Source organism: Plodia interpunctella, chromosome 23 (genome assembly GCF_027563975.2).
Source record: "Plodia interpunctella isolate USDA-ARS_2022_Savannah chromosome 23, ilPloInte3.2, whole genome shotgun sequence".
Lineage (NCBI taxonomy): Eukaryota > Metazoa > Arthropoda > Insecta > Lepidoptera > Pyralidae > Plodia > Plodia interpunctella.
Genome location: NC_071316.1, coordinates 6,276,080 through 6,297,798, shown reverse-complemented (window position 1 = coordinate 6,297,798; position 21,719 = coordinate 6,276,080). Strand labels below are relative to the sequence as shown.

Here is a 21,719-nt window from a genome sequence, read left to right as displayed (position 1 = left end):
ATTTCCGAATAAAAATAATTTTAAGGATTATTCCACTCTATATTCTACCATTTCTACCCGTGCTACCGTTTTTATTTATAAAGATACACATACAGACAAATTACATTTATGCATAACTAATAAAATATATTATATCAAACTTTAATAGATAGAGAACTTGAAATTTAATCAATGTCTACAAAAATATTCTTAACGTAATACAAATTTAACGAGAACATAAACTAAATAATCAAACTCGTAAATTGATCAACTTTAAAAACAAAAGCTGAACTTCAACCTTTCAATACACTATTGTATTGTACGGAACACTTTACCCTCCCAACGACTCTCAATCATTTGATACCCCGACCTGCAGGTTTTTGCAAGCAGTCGACTTTGACTTCAGCGAAGAAAGGACGTATATATATAATTTTGTTTAACAAATATGTTATGTGTTGTGATTTTGCATTAGGTATAATAGTATGTTACTTGCGTAATGTTGTGAATCGATTTGTGTGTGGTAACTTGTCATTGAAATTTATGTGGTTATTTAGGTAAGTTTTTTTTTAAAGCGCTGTTTTTTGTTTTGTTTCAACTGTTGTGCGAATGTGTGATGCTCCGCTATCCGATAAATTAAAGATTCTATAGTGACGTATAGCATTTAAGTAAGAGATTTAAGAAATTGTAAATTTATTGCTAAAACATGTGAAAGGCGTACAATTGAAGCTATGAATATTTTGATATTTAAAGACAGTTATGTATAGTATTTAACCGCAGAATGTAACACACCATTATAATTATTTAGATATCTTGGACTTTGATCATAACATAGTATGAATACTAATTCCCCAGTCGGGACAAATTCCGGGCACAAAAAAACGTTAAATGTATTTTTTTAACATCTACTAATCATCCCAGTTCATACATTTTGTCATTTTGTCGTCTGGGCTACAAACCCAGTTAATTAATTAGCAAAAATCGTAATAAATTACACACCTGAAGCTTCCTCAAGAAGCGCACTATTGATGAGAACCGCATTTAAATCCGTGCAGTAATTTGAGTTTATCGCGGACAGACAAACGCAGCAGAGGACTTTGTTTTACAATTTATATATAAAATTTGATTCACAGATTACGCGGTATAGTGGCCTTTACCCTTCCTTATATGTGATGCAATTTTCGTTTGTTTTAGTATAATTTAGTATAATATTATAGTCAGTTAGTATATTTTTTTCTCTATTCTTTTTAAAGATAATACGTGTCGTATACATTCCTTTATGAAACTGGTTAATTGATAGTATTCTAATCCTAATTAATACTAGCGAAAGTAAATTGTTTTTCTATTTGTTTGTTACCTCTTCATGCTTTATTCACACAACCATAATCTTCTCGAAATTTTGCACCAATGTTAAGAGTACTTTTTTACACGATATGGAAGAAATAGATAACATGTATGAATGAAAAGAATGAATGTAATGAACGTGATACGTAGTTAATTTCGTGGTAGACCTTCAGACAGGCGCCCGACAGCCCAATTAAATCTCCGATGTTATCCGTTTTACATGACAAGTTGGTTCGAATTGTTACTTGGAACACGAAACAAACGCGTTTTATTGCGATATCGATTTTGTGTTATTCTGAACACCGGCCTTGGAGAAGAAAGCTATTGATTTGCTTTAAATCAATCCATCCTTAATATATTATATACGTATCCTAAAAAGGAATCCCCCCAAAACGCGATAAAGTTAAAAACTTAACGTAAGTAACGTTACTTTTTTATGTGTAAAGAATGTGGTAATCAGATTCAAGTTTGATTTGGAGGACACGGTAACACAGATTAAACTTATAAATAAAAGAAAGAAAAGCTTTATTCGGCAAAAAGTCAAGATATATGCGTATGAGCACCTTTTCCTCTTCTTTGAAATCGGTTAAAAAGTATCAAAGTCAAATGATTTATTTAAAAAAAAAACATTAAAAAGATAACATACTTTGTAAGCATTTTCAGAGCCTTTAAAATCCCTTACTCTGCTACATACTTGCTTAATTCCTGTCATTAAATATAGGTCTTTTAGGTCACATATGAATAGGTTGTCAGCTCAATGAGAACCAGTTCTCAGTAACAGAGCGTGATTTACGAGGATATCTTCTAATGAACTGACAGGAAATAAATTAAACCAGCGGTTCCTGGTCTTCGTCGCTCAATGACTGAGGAAGTAACCGGCAAAACGCTCATATAAGATAGAACTGAGGATATAACTTTGCTTTTGCTGTTACCGCTAAAAGTCACTATATTTACTTTTCAAACAGTGTACAAATAACAATAACGCAAAAAAATATCGAATGGATTTCGATGAAATTTGGTACCCGGGTAGAATATACATATATGTAGGTTACTTTCCGAAATTTCGATTCCGAAATTTCCACTATTGGTATGTGTATTTGTTTGTCTATCTTTCACGACAAAATTGAGCATTAGCTCAATCTAATGCTCAATTTCGTCGTATGGACAGTTGAAACTGCTTGGAGTGACAGAGGTTACGGAAAATTATTTTATTAGAAAAATAACACCCGAAGTGTGACTGAATAATAACAAATATTTGTTCAATAGTTCATAAAACGATAATAAAAGTTTTTATGAACGCAATACAATCATGTCGAATTGTAGATTATATATCTTGATTTGCACGAACGCAATACATTTAATATTGCTTTAGATAATTAGGTATTGGGTAATATTAATAATAATTTCTCCTTGGAGCATTCAAAATTAATTTTTCTATTGATTAATTAATATGCCGTTGCTAATGTGCCAGTCATACAATTGTTTATCACTTTGTAGGTATCTATTGTCTGTTCGTGTCAGAAAATTGAGAAATTGTTTATTTTAATCAAAATGTAAAAAAAAATATAGGTAGAAAAACTACAATCGATTTAAGTATATTTTACTAATATTATTATTATATTATAAATGCGAAAGTTTGTAAGGATAAATGTGTGTGGCTCTATCACGCCAAATCGCGAAATCTACTGGACGGATTGTTATGAAATTTGGTACACGTGTAGAATATTACCTGGAACAATACATAGAGTACTTTTAATCCCGAAATTACCACGGAAACAAAGCCTCGGGGCGTAGCTAGTATATCATATTTATACCTAGTTACTTTTTTCTATACAGCCGATTTAATTGTTCTGGCAACTAGGGAAGGGATACAACGTGCGAAGATAAATATGCTCAGATAAGGAGAGAAACTGCCGATTTAGTTTTATCAATATTTGCCACATAAATTGACGTTAATTTTGATGAAGGCTCTCCAACACCGCGAAGGACAGCCAATGTGATAATATGTTATGTTACATTTCATAGGTAAATGTCATATTTTCCTCTTTGTATACAGGAAAACATATCTAGTCTAGTCTCGGTAGGTCGTGTGCAAAGATTGTTGACTATAACAACAATTTATATTCTAATAGCTTTTACCTGCGGCTTTGCCCCCGTAAATTTCTCTGCGAAAGCGGAACAGACACGATTTTCATATAAACTTTCACCCCTTAATATTGTAGTCGTTTGGGGGTTGATTTTTGAAAAAAAGTACCCTATGTTTGAATAGGGTTCTTTAACTACATGCATATCAAATTTCATCAAAATCGGTCCATGCAGACTTTTGCATTTATAGTACTTATTGACAGAGCGAGCGAAGCGACCAAGTATAACATTCTACTTGGCGCCAAAATACATTTTTTATATGTATGTAAGTATATATATATATATGTAACGCGATAACCGTTGGTCCGATTTGAGTTTGATGAAATTTAAAAGGTATGTAGGCTAAGTCGTTTTGGAAATATTCACAACTTTGTAAAAATCTCATCAAAATTTATTGTGGTCGCGAGGTCAACGTTCGCGGCGAACAACTAGGTAGTATGGATTAATTCCATAAAAAGTGATGGACACTCGACTAGGAAGAGATATTTTTTTACTGCCTCTTGACTATAACCGCAGTGTCATCATTTTTTGTCAGGCTTTTGTGAGTCGTTAATTGATGGGACATGTTCAATTTGATACGGTAAACAACTATTATGGTACTATGATTTGTTTGTAAAATGTATAGTACGTTTTTCTTTACGAGTTATCGTTCATCCTCGCGTGTTACCATTTATATTCGGAGCTGCGATGCCCAGAGATCGCGTAAAAAAATTTTTGAAGATTTGGCTATGCTTTTACACCGCATTGTATCTAACGTCAACTCTCTTTAAGGATGGTATAGTTGCGTATCAGTTGTTAAGGCTTACTCGCCTTGTACGACATCCACGTGGTCCTATTCTTAGAGGTGGGCTAAACGCCTAAATGGCTTAAAAAAATAACAGATTTAGTCATCAAATTATTTTAAAAAAATAGCTTTTCTTAACTGTTTTTATCTGCTTGATTGCTTACCTATTATTTTTTTTGTTGGAAAAAGTTGTTAAATTAAAAAATCTTGAAAATTGTAAACGTAATACAATTTTCTTTGGAAATTGTTGCTAACGTAGCAGAATTTAATTTACTTAATTTAGTTTCGACTTGTTGTTACTTTGATGACATTTTGAATTTTTGAACGATTTCAATGAACTATAATTTCTTATCGAATTAAAATTTGCCCGAGTGTTAAAATTTCAACCGTAAGCAGTTAACGATAATTGTTAAATGTATTAACCGATTATTGTGCTTAAATTAAACAATAGTATTATATATATGCTTATCGTTTATACGCCCATCTCTGAAGAGCCATAATGAACAAAGTCTAGATCTAAATTACGCGGTGAACAGGATAAATATTCAAAAAGTTACGTATAAATAAAATATATTAGGTTTATAATAGCTTGATTTTGTTGATCATGTTTCGGTCGCGTCTATATACAAATGCCGATACACGGACAGGACGTTTTGTAAAATATGCTGAGTAGTATTGTGGCACTATGACGTCGTACGAGTGAAAGTTACCTAGGCGGAACTGTTACTGCGTTAATCGATGGTTACTTACAGTTTTTAGGGTTCCGTACCTCAAAAAAAAAGGAAAAGTAGCGCTAGAAAAAAAAATAAATTTAATTATGTACTTGTCTGTTTTTGTCCGATGTCGTCAAGGACGATATGCGTACCAATGGTCTGACGACTAGGGATGCCGACGACCGTGCGAAGTGGAGACGAAAATGTAGGAAAGCGGACCCTGGGTTCCGATGCTCAACGTCTGAGGAAGAAACCGGGAAAACGATAAGATCTGAGAGAGAAAAAAAAGTATTTGTCTGTCTCTGGGCCAGAGATTTACATATGTTAACTTTTCAACTCAATCGGTTCAGTAGTTTCGAAGCTAACTAGCTGTGAAGTTCGAACAGACAGACACTCGAAATTGAAGATAACCTTAATGTGGCGTATATAATCAAGGTACGGAACCTGACTTATTATTATCGATTATTTATTTAATTACTAGTGGCCCATCACTGCTCCGCTCGGGAATCAGTCAGGTACCTTCGTAAGAAATCACTATTTATTAAAAAAATCGCCCGGAGTTTTTTGAGTTTATCGTCATACAGACAGACCGACTCGACGGAGTGATTTCTTTTTATAATACTAGCGTACCGGCCCGGCTTTGCTCGGGTAAAACCATAATATAATTACGTACAACATAATATTTAGATTAATCTAAATTTAGAACTTCTGTGGAGCACTGGAGACACCAAACTGAGCGGAAGCCTGTATCCTGGGTCACCTACCAGCAAATTAAAATTTCCTTCATCCATTTCAGAATCCATCATGGACGTCTAAACACCAAAGATCTTTGTGAATTAGTAAAATGACTGAACACGCGAGGCAGCGGGTGCCTCCATTTATGAAGCAGGTATAGTCTTCGTCTTCTTCTTCAACACGATTTATCTATTATATAATATAAAACTCTTGCGTTACTCAAATTCAAATTCAAAATTCTTTATTCAATTTAGGATGATATACATCACTTATTGACGTCAAAAATTACTTAAACTAAGTCTACTGCCGGCTTCCAAAGCGCAGGTGAAGAGGAAGCGGCGCAACAAACTTCACCGCAGCCTTTTCTCCAAGGACGTCAATTATTAAAAGTCAATATTAAAAATTAGGAGGACGAATTTACATCATTATTAAAAATGTCAAAATTTGAATAGTGTGACTGAGTGACTGACAGACAACGTACAGCCGAAACTATTGGACGTAGGAAGCTGAAATTTGGCATGTAGGTTTCTTAGGGAGTGTAGGTGAGCATTGAGAGAGGATTTTTAGAAATTCCGCCCCGAAAGGGGTTGAAGGGGTAAAAAACTTTTATATGAAAGTCCTACACCGTTGAAGTTAGCGACTTGAAAATTTGGGTTTTAGTTGTTTACAACAAATTAATGAATACGTGTTTCCGATTTTTCTGAGAATTAAGCCCTTCAAAGGGCGGTGTCTTCAGGGGGGTGAAAGATTGTATGGGAAATAATACAATTTTCAAGATAAAAATCTGAAAATTAGTAAACATACTCTTCATCATTTTTCTTAAAGAATTACCTAGATTTTAATAGAATAATTAGATCGTGCGAGTGTGAGAAATGGACCAGCTCAGCTAAATGTTTTGACTTAGGACGCTGATTTTCAGCTGGTACAGTCAACAGCACATCAAGTCATCCCGCATCCCAGCACGAACCTCTATGACGAGGTAATAGGCAGCGAGTTTGCAATGAACAGGTTGATGTGCTGTTGTCTGTACCAAATGTATATTTCCTCAACTGGATTCAACTCCTCAGCTGATGGCAGTCAGCGGGGTGATGCTGTACATGGTCGGTACTGGCGCCAACATTGCATACCCAGGTGTTCTTCTGCAGCAGCTGCGTCAGCCTGACTCAGTGCTCAAACTCAACGAGGAACATGAATCATGGATTGGTACGTCTAGGCTTGCCAAACGTCCCGGATTTTCGGGGACGTCCCGCTTTTGGGATAATTTTGGGGCAAAAATCCCGCAAGGGGTGGTGATGGCCCGCCATCACCACCCCTTGCGGGATTTTTGTCCCGAAAATCAGTGATCATTAATATATATTTTTTATTAATTAATAATTAATTAATAATAACCGACGCATTACGTATTTCGCTTGAGGAACTTTCAGTGTTCGTTCGTTCATATAGGTACATTTGTATTGATTTTTTTCTAATACTTATATATTTGAGTTTGAGTTATATGATTTAAAAATATATAAATATTTTTTGCTACCATTTCGTATGTAATATTTGGTAATATACCAAAGTCGACCTGGGAAATCCCGGAAATACCTTTTTAGGTAGATTCTTTATGCGATTCCCAAAAAGGGGGATAAAAAAATTAACCATGAAAATGTAATCTTGACATGTAAACAAACACTATTTGAGGTCAATTTTCCTTTTGCACTACTTTTGAACGCGACGTTCGCGTTTCATTAGTGTCGCACATTTTAAAAAATATAAAGATTCATTCTTTTTAAATTAAATATTTATAATATTAACATTGTACCAGTAGTTTACTTATTTATAAAATGGGATAATTAGATTTGTGTGTGTATGGTACAAATTAAATTCACTATGATATGACAGCACGCGATGGAGTTTAAAACGCTCGGGAAATTCACCCTAATATTTACATGAAACTTCGCATAGAGGATCTACCCAAGGTCCCCATCACCCCGTGTCATATGTGGAGTTTGTGTTACAACTTGTATTGTTGTCATTATTTGAGGTAAACCTTTATAAATATAAATAAATAAATTTAAATAAGGGGCCTTTCATAAATCACTGTAAAGTTTTATTGTTAACGTATTTTTGTACGTATAAAAAAGTCAAGAATCGAGCGGGAATTGAAATTATTTTCAAAAATAAGTTAAAAAGCATATGTGTAACAAAACCATTTTAACGTGTTCCGGTTTGAAGGATGAGAGAGGGGCAGTGTAAAATTGCAATGTCGGCAATGTTCTTATGTTACAAACGTCCATAGGCTGTGGTGACCACTTTCCATCAGATGCGCCGTATGCCTCTTTAATAGTATAAAAATATTAGCTAAATTGTCACGTTTCAACTTTGTAATTTCAGCGTCAATTCTGGGCCTGGCGCTAATTGTGGGCATCCTTGTGGCTCCCTTCAGCCTTCAGAAGCTTGGAAGACGGCTGACCAACCAGCTCAGCACGTTACCAACTATGGGGGGCTGGGCTTTGATGGTCGCTGCCCGAGGCCCTACCGCTTTGCTCATCAGCAGGACTCTTCAGGTAACGTTATTAACACGCAAGAATGAGAGAGAGATATATCTTTCTCTCATCCTTGCGTATTCTTGGTCTCATTCGTACTTGTAGGGGGAGGGGCAGACAATAAAGTCCTAGATTATATTGTTCTATAATAATTAAAGTATGCTTTGTTAAAAGTAACTATTTTTAGAAAAATAAGATAAATTATTAGTAGTCAGAATTACAGTTTACCAGCAAACCATCGCTCTTCTAAGAGGGGGCAGTTGCCCCTCCCTGCCGTAATTCGCTACGCCCCGTGACTATGACTGACATAAAAAAAATACTTGGACCATAGATCATATTGCAGTACCTGGACCTTTCTCTAAACCAGCGCTCCTAGTGGCGAATTCGTTCGTTGTTTTGATTGATTCGATGCACTTTCTTTTTTCTATGGATGCACGATAGCTAGTATCTATTACGCTATACGCATGATATTGTGGGGTGTTTAATTCTATTTTGATTTAAGTACTTTATTACCTGGCATACCACAGGATTTATAATATTTATGTCGGCAGTTTGACAAACTTGGCGATTTCGAAGTATATTGCTGGTTATTGTTTGCGGTAAAAACTCTTATATATATATATATATATATATATACAAACTACGCTATGTATCGTATATTGAATGGCGAACCCACAGATGCCGACGCGAATCAATCAACAGATATGAGGGCTTTTATTTACCGGAACGTGCCTCACTATCGAGGAGATTCGCAGTGAGACGCAGCTAACCAATCAAATTGCGTTGTCGTTCTCGTCGTGTCCCAATACTGCACTGTGATTGGTTAGAGCATCACTGCGAATCGATTCGATAGTGAGAAGTTAAATGCAAACCAACATGTAGATATATAGGCTATATATTATTGCTGCATGACGTAATGTAATTTAATACAATACATTTAAACCGTTTCAAGTGTCCCAAATTAAGGCAACATCAATAATATCACCATATCGTAATATTTATGCCACATTTTGATGTCCACAAAATCGGAATCACGAGTTACGATACAATTGATGGCTCTCGTGATTGTGGCTTCAATTGGTTCATCTTTGGTGGTCAATTGACCGATGACAACGGCGCTAGTTATCTGCGAAATGTCATTTGAGCTGAACATTGTGATTATTAGTTCAGTGGGTAATGGCTGCAAGTTGATCAAAAGTGATGGCGTGGTTTCAACTTGCGTTTGCGTTCCCACAACATTTTTCTAGGAAATAATCGCAGCAAGTATGATACTAACTCAGATTCAAATTCAAGATTATTTATTCAATTTAGGATGATATACATCACTTACTGACGTCAAAAATTACTTAAACTAAGTCTACTGCCGGCTTCCAAAGCGCAGGTGAAGAAGAAGGGGCGCAACAAACTTCACCGCAGCCTTTTCTTCAAGGACGTCAATTAACAAATATAGGTCTTATAATTAAAAATTAGGAGGACGAATTTACATCATTATTAAAAATGACAACATTTGAATGAATAAATAAAATATAAATATTTCAATTTTCATAAAATTATTTCCAATAAAATTATTGAAAATTGTCACACAAAATATATATATAAATAAAAAGCTAAATGTACAAAACGTACGTAATAATGTCATAAATCAATTACATATGTTATGAGGATACTGCACCATGCTTGGGCCAGACATTATTGTCATTATAATCATCAGACTTGTAATATGCCCTTTTACAAAGTACTTCTTTTATATAATTTCTAAATTTTTTGTCCGGCAAATCAAGAATCCATTTAGGAAATTTATTGTAAAAACGGATAGGTACCTTAACCTTGATGATCTTGTTATTGCTAATAAAGTTAAAGCAAACTTTATGCTAAAGTATGTTTTGTCTCTTTTTGGCAATTTAAAATATTACTATAACTATATAACATATTATAACTATCTTCATATACTAGCGTACTTAATTAATTACGTGTTATACTAAAACAACAACTATCCAATCGCCTACCGAGATACATCTCAATGGTTTTTGTAAACATTTGTTTTTTTATTTTATTGGTTTGTATGTGCAAACATTAGACTGAAACACTGCCATAAAACTAATATTTGATGGATTACCCATATGAAGATGATGTCAACTTTCCTAGCTAAAATCCAATTTGTTTTGTAGGTCGATCAAATTCTAAATATACACTGTTATCTTTCAGGGCTTTGGAATGGGCCTCCAAGCAGCCGCCGCGCCTGTCTCCATAGCCGAGTACTCAGCCCCAAAGCACAGAGGAGCCTTTCTCGCGACCATCGCTTTCTCCTTCGCCCTGGGGATGCTCGTCGCCCACACCCTTGGCACCCTCTTGTTCTGGAGGTCTGCCGGCATCGCCATCGGTAGCTTCTACGTCATGTCTTTAATACTCATCACGCTGAGCCCAGAAACCCCACCCTACTTAGCCTCAGTCGGCAAATTCGACGAATGCCGCAAAGCGTTCCGCTGGTTCCGAGGATACAACCCGGCCTCGGAGAAAGAACTAGAAATCCTCCTCAACAGCCAGAAACAACAGAAGAACGAAATCAAAGTCACCAGATATAGACACTACAGGACTGTGATATTAAAACCGGAGTTCTACAAACCAACTTTGATCATGATGTTCATGTTTGTACTGTTCCAGGTATCTGGTATGACTGTCGTACCTTCCTACACTGTGCCTATGATGAAGGAAGTTACTGGTGGCGCTATTGAAGATTACACCAGCATGCTAATGGTAGATATACTTCGATTCGCAACGGCAGTATTATCCTGTTTCGTTGTAAATAGATTAAACAGAAGGACAGTACTTTTCTCGGGTGTTATAATGACTATTGTGTCATTACTCTTAACAGCATTACTTTTGTACTTGCGTGATTTAGATTACATACCGGAGGAGTACAAATGGATACCTGTGATACCCACTTTAGCATACATCTTTGGTAAAACTTTAGGAATTCTCCCAATTCCATGGACTATTGCTGGAGAAGTGTTTCCTTTGGCGTACAGAAGCTTGGGCAGTGGAGTTACGGGATTGATTCTGTCGCTTATGTTCTTCGTTGTAGTAAAAACTGCGCCAACTTCATTCAGAGAAATAGGTATAAACGGTACTTTTTGTGTTTATGCATTTTGCACTGGTGTTTGTGGTAGTTTTTTATACTTTCTCCTTCCCGAAACTAAAGGCAAGACGTTGTATGAAATTGAATGTCATTTTAAGGGAATAGAATGTGAGATGACAAAGGTTGATGGAACTGAAAGTGATAAGATGTTGGAACTTGTCAAAGTGGAAGTTGACAAGGACGATGGCGAATGAAAGGACCCGCTGGAACACTTGGAACGTACTGCAGGCTCTCCTATAGCGAGCCGAGGGACTCCGACAGAAGTAACTAGTAGATCAAATGACAATATGTGTATCTATATCGGAATAAAGTGAGTCAAGAAATAATATCCATTTCATTGTGTAAATTAATTTAATATTTTCCAATTTCAACAACATAATTATATATAACGTATAAAATAAGTTTATCTGAAAATATACAATTTCAATTACATAAAGATCACTGTTAATATTCCAATAAACTTCGCTTGTTCACTTCATTATTGAAGCTAACTAATAATACTGATTGCTCTTAGTATAGGATATGCGAACTGCACCTTCTCAATTCTCCACCCTCCTTATTCAGCGGCTCGGAACTCAGTCTGTCCTCACGAGAAATTCCACATAGTGAGTCTTCAATCTGCTGCAGCGTCCTATCTTTCGTTTCTGGCAACATAAAGTACAGGAACACTAAACATATAGCAACTACCCCTCCATACAGGAAGTATGTATACGGCAATGTTATAGCATCCTTCAGAATTGGGAAGAATTTGACAGCTATAAAGAAGTTCAATGATAGTGGTAAAATACTCAGGCCTCCCGCTAATCCTCTGTATTCCAATGGGAATATTTCGCCTGATATAGCAAATGGCACCGATGATATACCAATCGTTAGTGAGAACATGTAAATTCCTATTAAAGTTATAGGTATCCATTGATTCTCAAAATCTGCTGGCAAGATATGATTCTCCTTCGCGTACACGTACGTTCCCTTTCCAATATATGCTAAAATACATATAGATCCACTGCTAAATAGCACAGTTCTCCTCGCAAAATACTTCATAAGAAACACAGCCATAATGTTACAAATCAGTCTTTCTATATCTAATGCTACCATAATAACTTTGGCATTTGCTTCAGGGCCGACGACGTCTTTGATAATATCTATAGCATAGGAGCTGATAACATTGATTCCGGCGAATTGAAACATGATATACATGAAGAGCATTATAATAATTGGTTTATAGAAACCAGGCTTTCTACAGGTCGTGAAAAAGTATCGGAAGCCTCGCTTGACCCTCGCCCCGAAAGTTAACGTTTGTCCAGCTACGCTTGATTTTCTAATCATCTTTTGGGCCTTTACCATGCTTTCCAGTTCATCTACTTGTAGATCATTCTGTCCTCGGAGCCAGAAGAAGATATCGCTCGCTTCTTGATAACGCCCTTTAGATATCAGCCACGATGGTGATTCTGGAGCGTATATGATCATGATCAGACTAGTGAACGTCAAGAATGAGCAGATGAGCGCACAATATTGCCAGGATAGTATAGTTCCTAAAGCATGACTGAAAAGGACGCCGATAGTTAAAGACAGAGAGACGCAAGTTAAAAAGGCGCCTCTGTTCCTAGGGTCTGTCATTTCAGCTATGATGATGGAGCCTAGTGGGCCGAGCATGCCCATGGCGATGCCCTGAAGGACTCTGGCGACGATGAGGCCTGCGACACTGTTGGCCAGCAACAGCATGATCCAGCCGGTCATGATGGGCACGATGGTGGACAGGTGGGACCGCTTTCTGCCGATGGCGCCCATCAGAGGTGTAATGATGAAGTTGCCCATGATTAGAGCGACGCCCACGACGGAGGCTGCAAATTTAAAATTAATAATTAAACAAGTATAAAAATTTTAACTAGAAATATATGTAGTTAGGTATAAACACTATTCCGTTTGACAAACAGTATCATATATTCATTAATTGTCAATTAAATTATCTTGTAGGCATTATGTAAACTGGGTCCCTTTGATACTCGACGCCTGACGTGGCGTGGATGAGATTCTTCATTGGGACATTTGGGACTAAGAAAGGTAATTGGGATACAATATGTGCGTACAGAAATATTTTCTACTAGAATATACATACATTATATGAATCTGCACAAAATCTCGGTACGTTAACCTATCTTGAACACATTTTTAAGGTTCAAACCGAAGAGGTCGTCAAGGAACAATGCCAATAGTCTGACTATTAAGAATAGCGGATGACAAAAAGTAGGAAACCAGAACTTAAACTCTTCTCCGAACCCAAACCAGGAAGGTTCGGACAAAAGTTAGTCACAAAATAAAACGTTACCTATCCATGACTCCTGGGCGGGCGTGGCGTGGATGTGAGACTCTGGTCTCCTAAGACTGGGAATCAAGATGGCAGAGAAGCCTATGACGCAGCCGTGCGCGACGATGTTCAGGGACACGCCCGCTGTGATGAAGCACTGGAATTTGGAACATAAATTTAATTGATTAAATAGCCTAAGGACCGAAGATTATTTTCTTCTCTGAGTGAAATTATCAGACCTTGATACAAAGCTCGTCTGTCTGTCTCACTCTTGTCTATTTCAGCCAAACAGCAGTGCTTGCATTGTTGTGTTCCGATTTGAAGGGTGAGAGAGGCAGTGTGACTACAGGGTACTGGAGCAAAAGATCCGAGGTCATATAACAGACATCCCTGGTGTTGCAGGCGTTAATAGGCTGTGGTGACCACTTTCTATCAGGTGGGCCTGTTTGCCTACTTGGTAGTATAAAAAACAACGCAATCAGAGAAGAGGAACGAATTTGAAACAGACATATTTTAGCTGCTTTTTGGGCAATGCTAAGCCCTACTCCCCTTGACCGGAGTTTTATCTCTATGACGCGGCTATCGTCAGCAATCGTAATGGCTGATTGGCACGTCTCAACATTATACTATCTAGTTGCTATTCAATATTGTTGTGATAGTGTATCAGTGCAATTGCTTAGTAACCTGGCTATGATTTGAGCGTGTTAAGATTGCGGTGGTCATTGATCACACGCCACGTCACGCTTAAAAGTACTAATATAGTTTTCCTTATGAATGTAGGTATCTTGTTTAGGTAGATTATTTCCAAACTCATTAACAGAGAGAGGCGTGGTTTAACACCAGTCCACTGCATAACCACTCGCGGATGTCGTACGAGACGACTAAAGGATCAAATGCCTTTATAGGCAACCACAGAATTCCTAGAGTGATGTCGTCTGGCAAACGGCCGGGTCATTACAAAAAATAAACCAAAAAATGTTGAAGAGTCGACTGTGATTTTACGCTCGGCCTTCCTGACGTCTATCCTCGTTGAGAATGCTATTATTGCCTCTCAGCTGTCAAGGCCGTGTCAGCTTGTACGAGACCCATCAGGGGGGAGTGGTTCTATTCTAGAACGGTAGTGGTTCTATTCACGCCTAAACTACTACTAATATTTTTTCGTTAAATAAAGACATCGTGTTGTATGCGTATCGGCTAAAGAAGCAGCATTACACCGACACCGATTTCCCTGTTATGTGTGAATGCGGGTGACGGATGGCACGTCCCTGACGGGAACCCTGAAACTGATACTGAATAGAATACTGAACACGCCACGGATAGTCCTGACTCGGAAATGTGTGGATAGCGCTTTATAATACTTGTTTAATTCACAAATCACATTTAAAATATAATAATCATAACCTACCCTATTGAAATGTGGCAAACTGTTTGACGTCATCAAATTTTGATATCATAATTGGAATATTCGTTTATTGACATTGGATCATAAAATAAAGCTCACAGCTATCACGATAATTCGGTTATGAATTTACTATGTTTTTATCTCGGCTAATTATATGATACTTGTGCAGAAAGATTTGTAAATTGCTGTCAATATGGACCGCAGGGTTGCCACACTTGACACCTGATGTATGCGTCTAGCCTATGATAAGCGGACAATACCTATGTGTGACACTTAGGTCTGGCCGGCCAAACATAGGTACAGCCAAGTACTGCTGGGTTTAGCCATAATATCACAAACTTCACCCCCATTTTGTCCAATGGGGGTGAAGATTGCTTTATAAATCGACATTTTACCTTGATTTGACCAACAATTACTCAACTCGAAGTCGAACTAGCTGTTTGACAATGCCTTCAGAGAAACACACTTTCGCATTTAGAATATTAGTTAGGTGATATTAGTAAGAAAACACGGATTTATATTGGCAATGATATTCATACTAATATTAGAAACGTGACACTGTTTTTGTCATTTGTTTACGTCAAAGCGGAGCATTGGGTTGAGGTGATTTTTGGTGTGTATATAGTTGACTAGCTGGAGAGTATATTACATTTTGGCGCGTATATAGTAAAGGAGTCTCTTCATAGTCGTATTCCTCATGACTGAGGGGCGTGATCATTACATGGAATGAAACACACGTAACAACTTTCTTGGCATTATTAATGGAGTGGTTTGCCATTGCCTTCTCCATTTCACACACAAGTTAATAATCAAAAAGTCTGCAGGTTTCCTCACGATGTTTTTCCTTCACCGGAAGCAAGTGGTGATCGATGAAAACTTCTATACATGAGTGTGAATACTATACATATTGGTATAGAAACTCATGTGGCACGAGTAGGATACGAACCTCGGACCTTTCGATGGCGGGCGTCTTAACCATTACACCATCACCGCTTCCGGTGAAGGAATAGGTATATTTTTAAATGAAAATCTCGTAGAAAAGGTCAACTTGAACTTGTTTAGAATGTCTTCCAAGACTAATTATATATGTCAAGTGTCACCTGATACTAACAACAAAGTAATTAATTATATCAACTCACTATCAACAACAACGTCCGTATCTGGACCTTCGTCGAGTAGTCATTAACAGATAAACAGATAACAGTCTATAAAAACAAGGATTATTATGAAATGCCTATTGGCTTATTTTCGGCGTTTAATTCTTTAACTGCTGCGTCAAAGTCTTACTTTCAAGAAGAAGGTACTTGTACTCTAGTGATTACCACTAGAGTGGGTTGCACCAGAACCCTGAACAGTTGATTTTCTCGCCATTTTTGTCTAAACGATTGCGGCACGCAGGTTAAAGTTAAGATAAAAAGAAATCTGTGCAGTGGTTTTTGTGTTTATTGCGAATAGTCAGACAGACAGGAGATATTGTTTATAATATGTAATGATAAGGATATTTTTTATGTGAGTACATAGGTAAGCTGCCTGCATGTGTCACGAATACGGATTAGTCAATGAATAAAATGCATTTTCTTATATGATGGACAGTCTAATCAAAGAACAAATATGATATAAACACATTTTCATAGGAAAATTATGATTGGCCTTGTAAACCACATTTATTGCAACACGAAAATTGAATACATTGCCGTGCCTGTTCGCGCAGAGGCCTGAACAATCTGTATGTTCAGATTGTTCAGGCCTCTGCGCGAACAGGGTTGTGAATGTACTGTGTTTATAAGGCGGTGAATTTGTAGATTAGAATTTATTATTTGGGACAAAGGGTGCGTACAAGATGTAAGTTAGCATAAGACGCCCGTCGTCGCCTGTGTTGCCAGGCTTTGGCCGCAACAGTGCCTTTTACGATTTTCAGTTTTGCCACATGTGATCGAAAGGTCCTAGGTTCGAAATCTATTCATGCTGGGCGATTTTGTGCACCAAAGCAAATATGGCACTACATTAGCTAGATTGTCCTAAACCTTGTGTATGTCCCTACTAAGAGTACGGGTTATGCATGAGCATAACCGACCACGCGAGCTGAATGCGGATTATATTAATACAAGCGGCCCGTTTTGGCTTCGTTCAGGTAATACCATAATATATTATACACCTAAAACTACCTCTTCAATCACTTTATCTATTAAAAAAAACCGCATCAAAATCCGTTGCGTAGTTTTAAAAAAACTAAGCGTATAGCCGACAGCGGGAATCGACTTTCTTTTATGCCATATAGTACAGAAGACAACAACAACGTGTAAACACACACGACGTGTAATATACACCAGTAATTTTACTGCGCTGGCGCATCAAATCACCTTACAATTGTTACCTACTATTCAAAAATTGGCCCAATATTCTGAATACATAATATGTAACATTAATATCTCATTTAAGTAACCTATTACAGAGGAAAAACTTGTGGTTCCGTCGTGGAATAGGCGCACCATATCCTCTCGTGATGTCGTACGAAGCGATTGAGGGACCTAGGCAGATAATTTTATTGACACTTTCTTGCTATCTGTCTTCTATCAAGTACTTATTCCTGGAACTCTCGTCAGAACCCGAACTAATATTATAAATGCGAAAGTAAGTTTGTTTGTTTATAACCTTTTCACGCTCTATCTACTCAACCAATCTTGCAATTTGCATTTCATGTAGTTTGAAGTATGTATAAGGACATAGGGTTTCGTCCCGGAAATATAACTGTTCGCGTGAGAAAATTACGCGGGCGAAGCCGCGGACAAGAGCCAGTAAAATCATGAACATGGCAATTTACTTCAATTTTAAAGAAATCCCTGGAAAATCTTGAAATGAACTTTAAATTTTATTTTTTTTTTTAGAAATCAGATCTTCACACGCACTTTTCTTTTACGTGAAATTTTGTAAATCTTAATTCATTATTGACATTCTTAAAGCTACTAATGAATACAATACATGAATTTTGGAAACACGATCGAATCGTTCATGGAAATACTGCGTATGGAAGAGGGCTCGAATATGTAAAATGAATCGTTAAATTGAATACACAATCGGAAGGGTCTCTGTTTATAAATCTCAACGTAACCGGAGGCCGGTATTTTCCACACGGTCTACTTCAACGGAAACATCATAACCAAAACATTTTAAGTGACATTTTGCAAGTGATTGCGTTAGGTGTCTACTCGAAGAACTTTTTTAAAATATACAGGGTTACTGGTATCTAACGCATAACCTTCCAAAGGCGCATAAGTTACATAGATACTAATATCTTTTGTTCTACGACTTTTGTCTAAACGTAATAAATACAACAATTTTCCTTTTTTTAGTTTTAATTTTAATTTCTATAAAACGTTAACTCTATGTTCGATTCCGGTACATAACGCTAATGCACTGTCTCGTGTGTGTTGCTTAGAATCGCAAATTAGATTGTTTTTTTTTTATATGAAAAAAAAACTACGAATCACGAAAAGTCGTAGAATAAAAGTTGCTTGTTTTGATGTAGATATCCAACTAGTCTTTAGGACGTTTTGTGTTTTATACCAGTAACCCTGTACACATTACGACCAAACGTCGTCCGCAAAGTAACAGTCAAGCACATTTTTGTTCTGTGTCTAGATCAGACCATAACCTTTATATTATAACATAATCAAGAATATCCGGAAAACCACACGTTGGCATTGTAGAAATACCACACGCCTTGGCAATGCTCGCTTTTGGCAATCATCCGAGACAATTTATATGTCGATGGACGTGTTGCTATGACGCAGTAATTCCGTAAACTACACAAAAAATTGTATTGTAAATAAATAATCGGAAAAAGTTTTTGCTTCAATGTCATAGGTTACTTACCACATGTCACAAAAATAAATGGTAACAAAGAAACGGAAGAAATAAATTAATTTTGGGATCAGCTGATGAAGTTTAGTCAAGATCTTTATTTAACCTCAATGTTTAGGTTAGATACATTAGCGCACCAAACATATGTTGTATTAAAATCAATTTTGAACCCTTACTTTTATTTTTGTCACAATTGTTCAATAGACAGAAAAATGCATTATCATGTCCTTTAAATGTCATGAAAAAGTATATTTGAACTTGTCTGCTGAACACAATGGTTGAAAACAAAGAAAATTATATTTTGCCGCCATTTTTGAAAGGACGAAGATGACTCACAAAAAGAAAAATTATAACAAAATGTTTTTGTACTTCTGGAAGAAATCAATAGAATTAAATACGAATTATATTGATTGTTATGATGAATGTTTTATTGCAAGAACAGATAAATAATTGTTCTTTTCTCTTGTCTACTCTGAAAGAATTTCTTCGGTATATTTTCTTACCTGCCTCATAAAGGGGGTATGCCATTTTTTGTCACTAGGTTGCACCCCTTCCACGTTATTTTCCATATTCGAGAACGTCATAAAAATAGTCTCATTTAAAAATATAAAAAAAAAAATAAATAAAATCACAGATTGTCTCGCATGTCACTGTCACTTATCCACAAAAATAAAATTTAAAAAATCACTCAATATTTTTTTAAATGCATTTTCGACCAGTACTGTCACTTCACTTGACAATTGAAGACTGCTGTTTCAACACGTGTTTGAATTATTTTCAAGTCCAGATAAAAATTGATTAGATTAATTTAATAAATAGATAAACTGCAATGCTAACGTCTGAAATGACGGTACTTGTACGTGCATACGTACTAGTGTGAATGCCGACTTCGGGCGTTTGGCACTTTGCCGGTTTACGGGCAAAACAACTTGTGTAGTTTACAGCTGTATACAAAGCGTGGTTGGTAAAGGCTAGGTCACACTTTACAGCATAAAATTTTCCGATCTATTATTGAACTATTAACTTTTAAAAAAAAACTAGTTGGGTCAACATTTTTTCTTATTTGTCGGGTACATGCTATACTATTATTATGCATGTACCCGACAATATTACAAACGATCTCTTCTTATCACACGATGCTTACAAGATATGTGAAAATGAGGCATCATGTGGGCGTTAATAACGTGTAGTTTCGTGGTAGTGTATGTTTCGTGGTAGGCCTTCTGCACAAGGACTTGAAGCGACCAGCGCCACATACAGAATATTACAATCTCAGGATTAGATATTACGGGTATACGCTTTCACTTCATTGACTATTATAATATGCGTGTTTAATATATATGTATATGTATATTAGGACATATATCACACATATATATCGGGGGGGGGATGTTTCCAGGACCGCATTTGTTCCACTTTCGAGAAAAATCTTGTAAGATTTTTTTCTTTTCGAATTGTATTTTTCTTTGTTTTTTTTTTTGGGTTGTATTGTAACCCGCCCAGTGTACTAGCCTTTACAAATTGGCGTAGAGTTGGCACGTGTCACTTTTTATTTAAAGTCTATTTTGGACATTTTTACTTATTTCAAATTTAATGTTGAGATTTTCGGGAAGAAGTTCTGTATACAAGAACATTTGCTTAGCCACAGATTACAAAATACCGGCTTAGCTAAAGCTCGGTAAAAAGAATATGGCGATATAAGTGGGGCTTAGTGGGGGTACTGAATAAAAGCAGAAGCAAAGAGGAGACGCCTATCGACATTTCAACAAAAGTTGTGTAACAATACGCGGGGTAGAGGCAGACGAGTGGGGTTAGCGGTTCCACCATAGCTTCGCCCTTGTCCGAACAGAAAACGAATTAAGCCCTGCTCTTTTACGTGACATCAAAGTCACAGCATCACCATCACAGGCAAATTTTTTAAATTAGGTATATTGTATACTAATGTCTCAAAAAAAAGCTACAAACTACTAGCATTTCGGAACGAGCACTGCTGAGAAGTTGTACTGCAGTGTTGGTCGTCTGTACACCGTTCATTGTAGCTGTGCATAATTTAAAAAAAAAAGAATTAAATACCTTATTACTGTAATTACAGTAATCGTAACGACTTAACATGTCCAATATTTTCCACGTTTATTTCTTATCAAGCAAAAATTGTTTCTTGGCATATACCTATATTTTTGTGTCAGGCGCTAAAAAAGAAGGCTTTTAGAAATAGAAATTAATATATTCATAGCATATTAATGTACATCACTGAAAATGAACAAAATTTTTATATTACAAAGGTACATTAATATGCTACAAAAGGGTACCACTCAGCTTGTGCCGTGACGAAGAGCCATGACGCTGATCTTCAGTGAGACCAAACAAGATGGCGCTACCAGAAAAGAGTTTGCGAGATAAATCCGCGAGACATATACATACAATTATATTATCTAAGTAACAATGTCAAGATGGATGAACATTATTAATGACTAAGAGGAAAATACAACAAAAATAACTTTTTATACATATATATATATATATAGCCCGTTTAAGTGTCTGTGTCCCACTGCTGGGCAAAGGCCTTTCTGCTACCATAGATTTTAAAAGTAACTATCACAACTTTAAAATATGAAAGATGAAACGAATAAAAAGAATTATATCTTTTATGAAGAAATCGTCAGGTCAATTACCTTTCGGTCATTGTAGCTGGAAATACTATGTATAATGTCTTATTTACTAAGAATCTAATTACCAATGATACAATCTATTCACGTCTATTGTACAGTGATAGCAAATCTTTGTTTGCGC

The 21,719-nt window shown here is 36.5% G+C and overlaps 2 protein-coding genes across 2 annotated transcripts; one reads left to right on the top strand and one right to left on the bottom strand.

The window, feature by feature from the left end:
• Positions 1–367: 367 nt before the first annotated feature.
• Positions 368–11,694, top strand: LOC128680161 (facilitated trehalose transporter Tret1-like). The gene is made up of 5 exons (XM_053763025.2): positions 368–533; positions 5,759–5,851; positions 6,765–6,900; positions 8,074–8,246; positions 10,431–11,694. The coding sequence occupies exons 2-5, from the start codon at positions 5,807–5,809 to the stop codon at positions 11,553–11,555; spliced, it is 1,479 nt and encodes a 492-aa protein (XP_053619000.1). The 5' UTR covers positions 368–533; positions 5,759–5,806; the 3' UTR covers positions 11,556–11,694.
• LOC128680160 (facilitated trehalose transporter Tret1-like) lies at positions 11,694–19,831 on the bottom strand. The gene is made up of 3 exons (XM_053763024.2): positions 19,433–19,831; positions 13,688–13,823; positions 11,694–13,202 (listed from the first exon to the last, which is right to left on the bottom strand). The coding sequence occupies exons 1-3, from the start codon at positions 19,511–19,513 to the stop codon at positions 11,872–11,874; spliced, it is 1,548 nt and encodes a 515-aa protein (XP_053618999.1). The 5' UTR covers positions 19,514–19,831; the 3' UTR covers positions 11,694–11,871.
• Between the last annotated feature and the right edge of the window lie 1,888 nt (positions 19,832–21,719).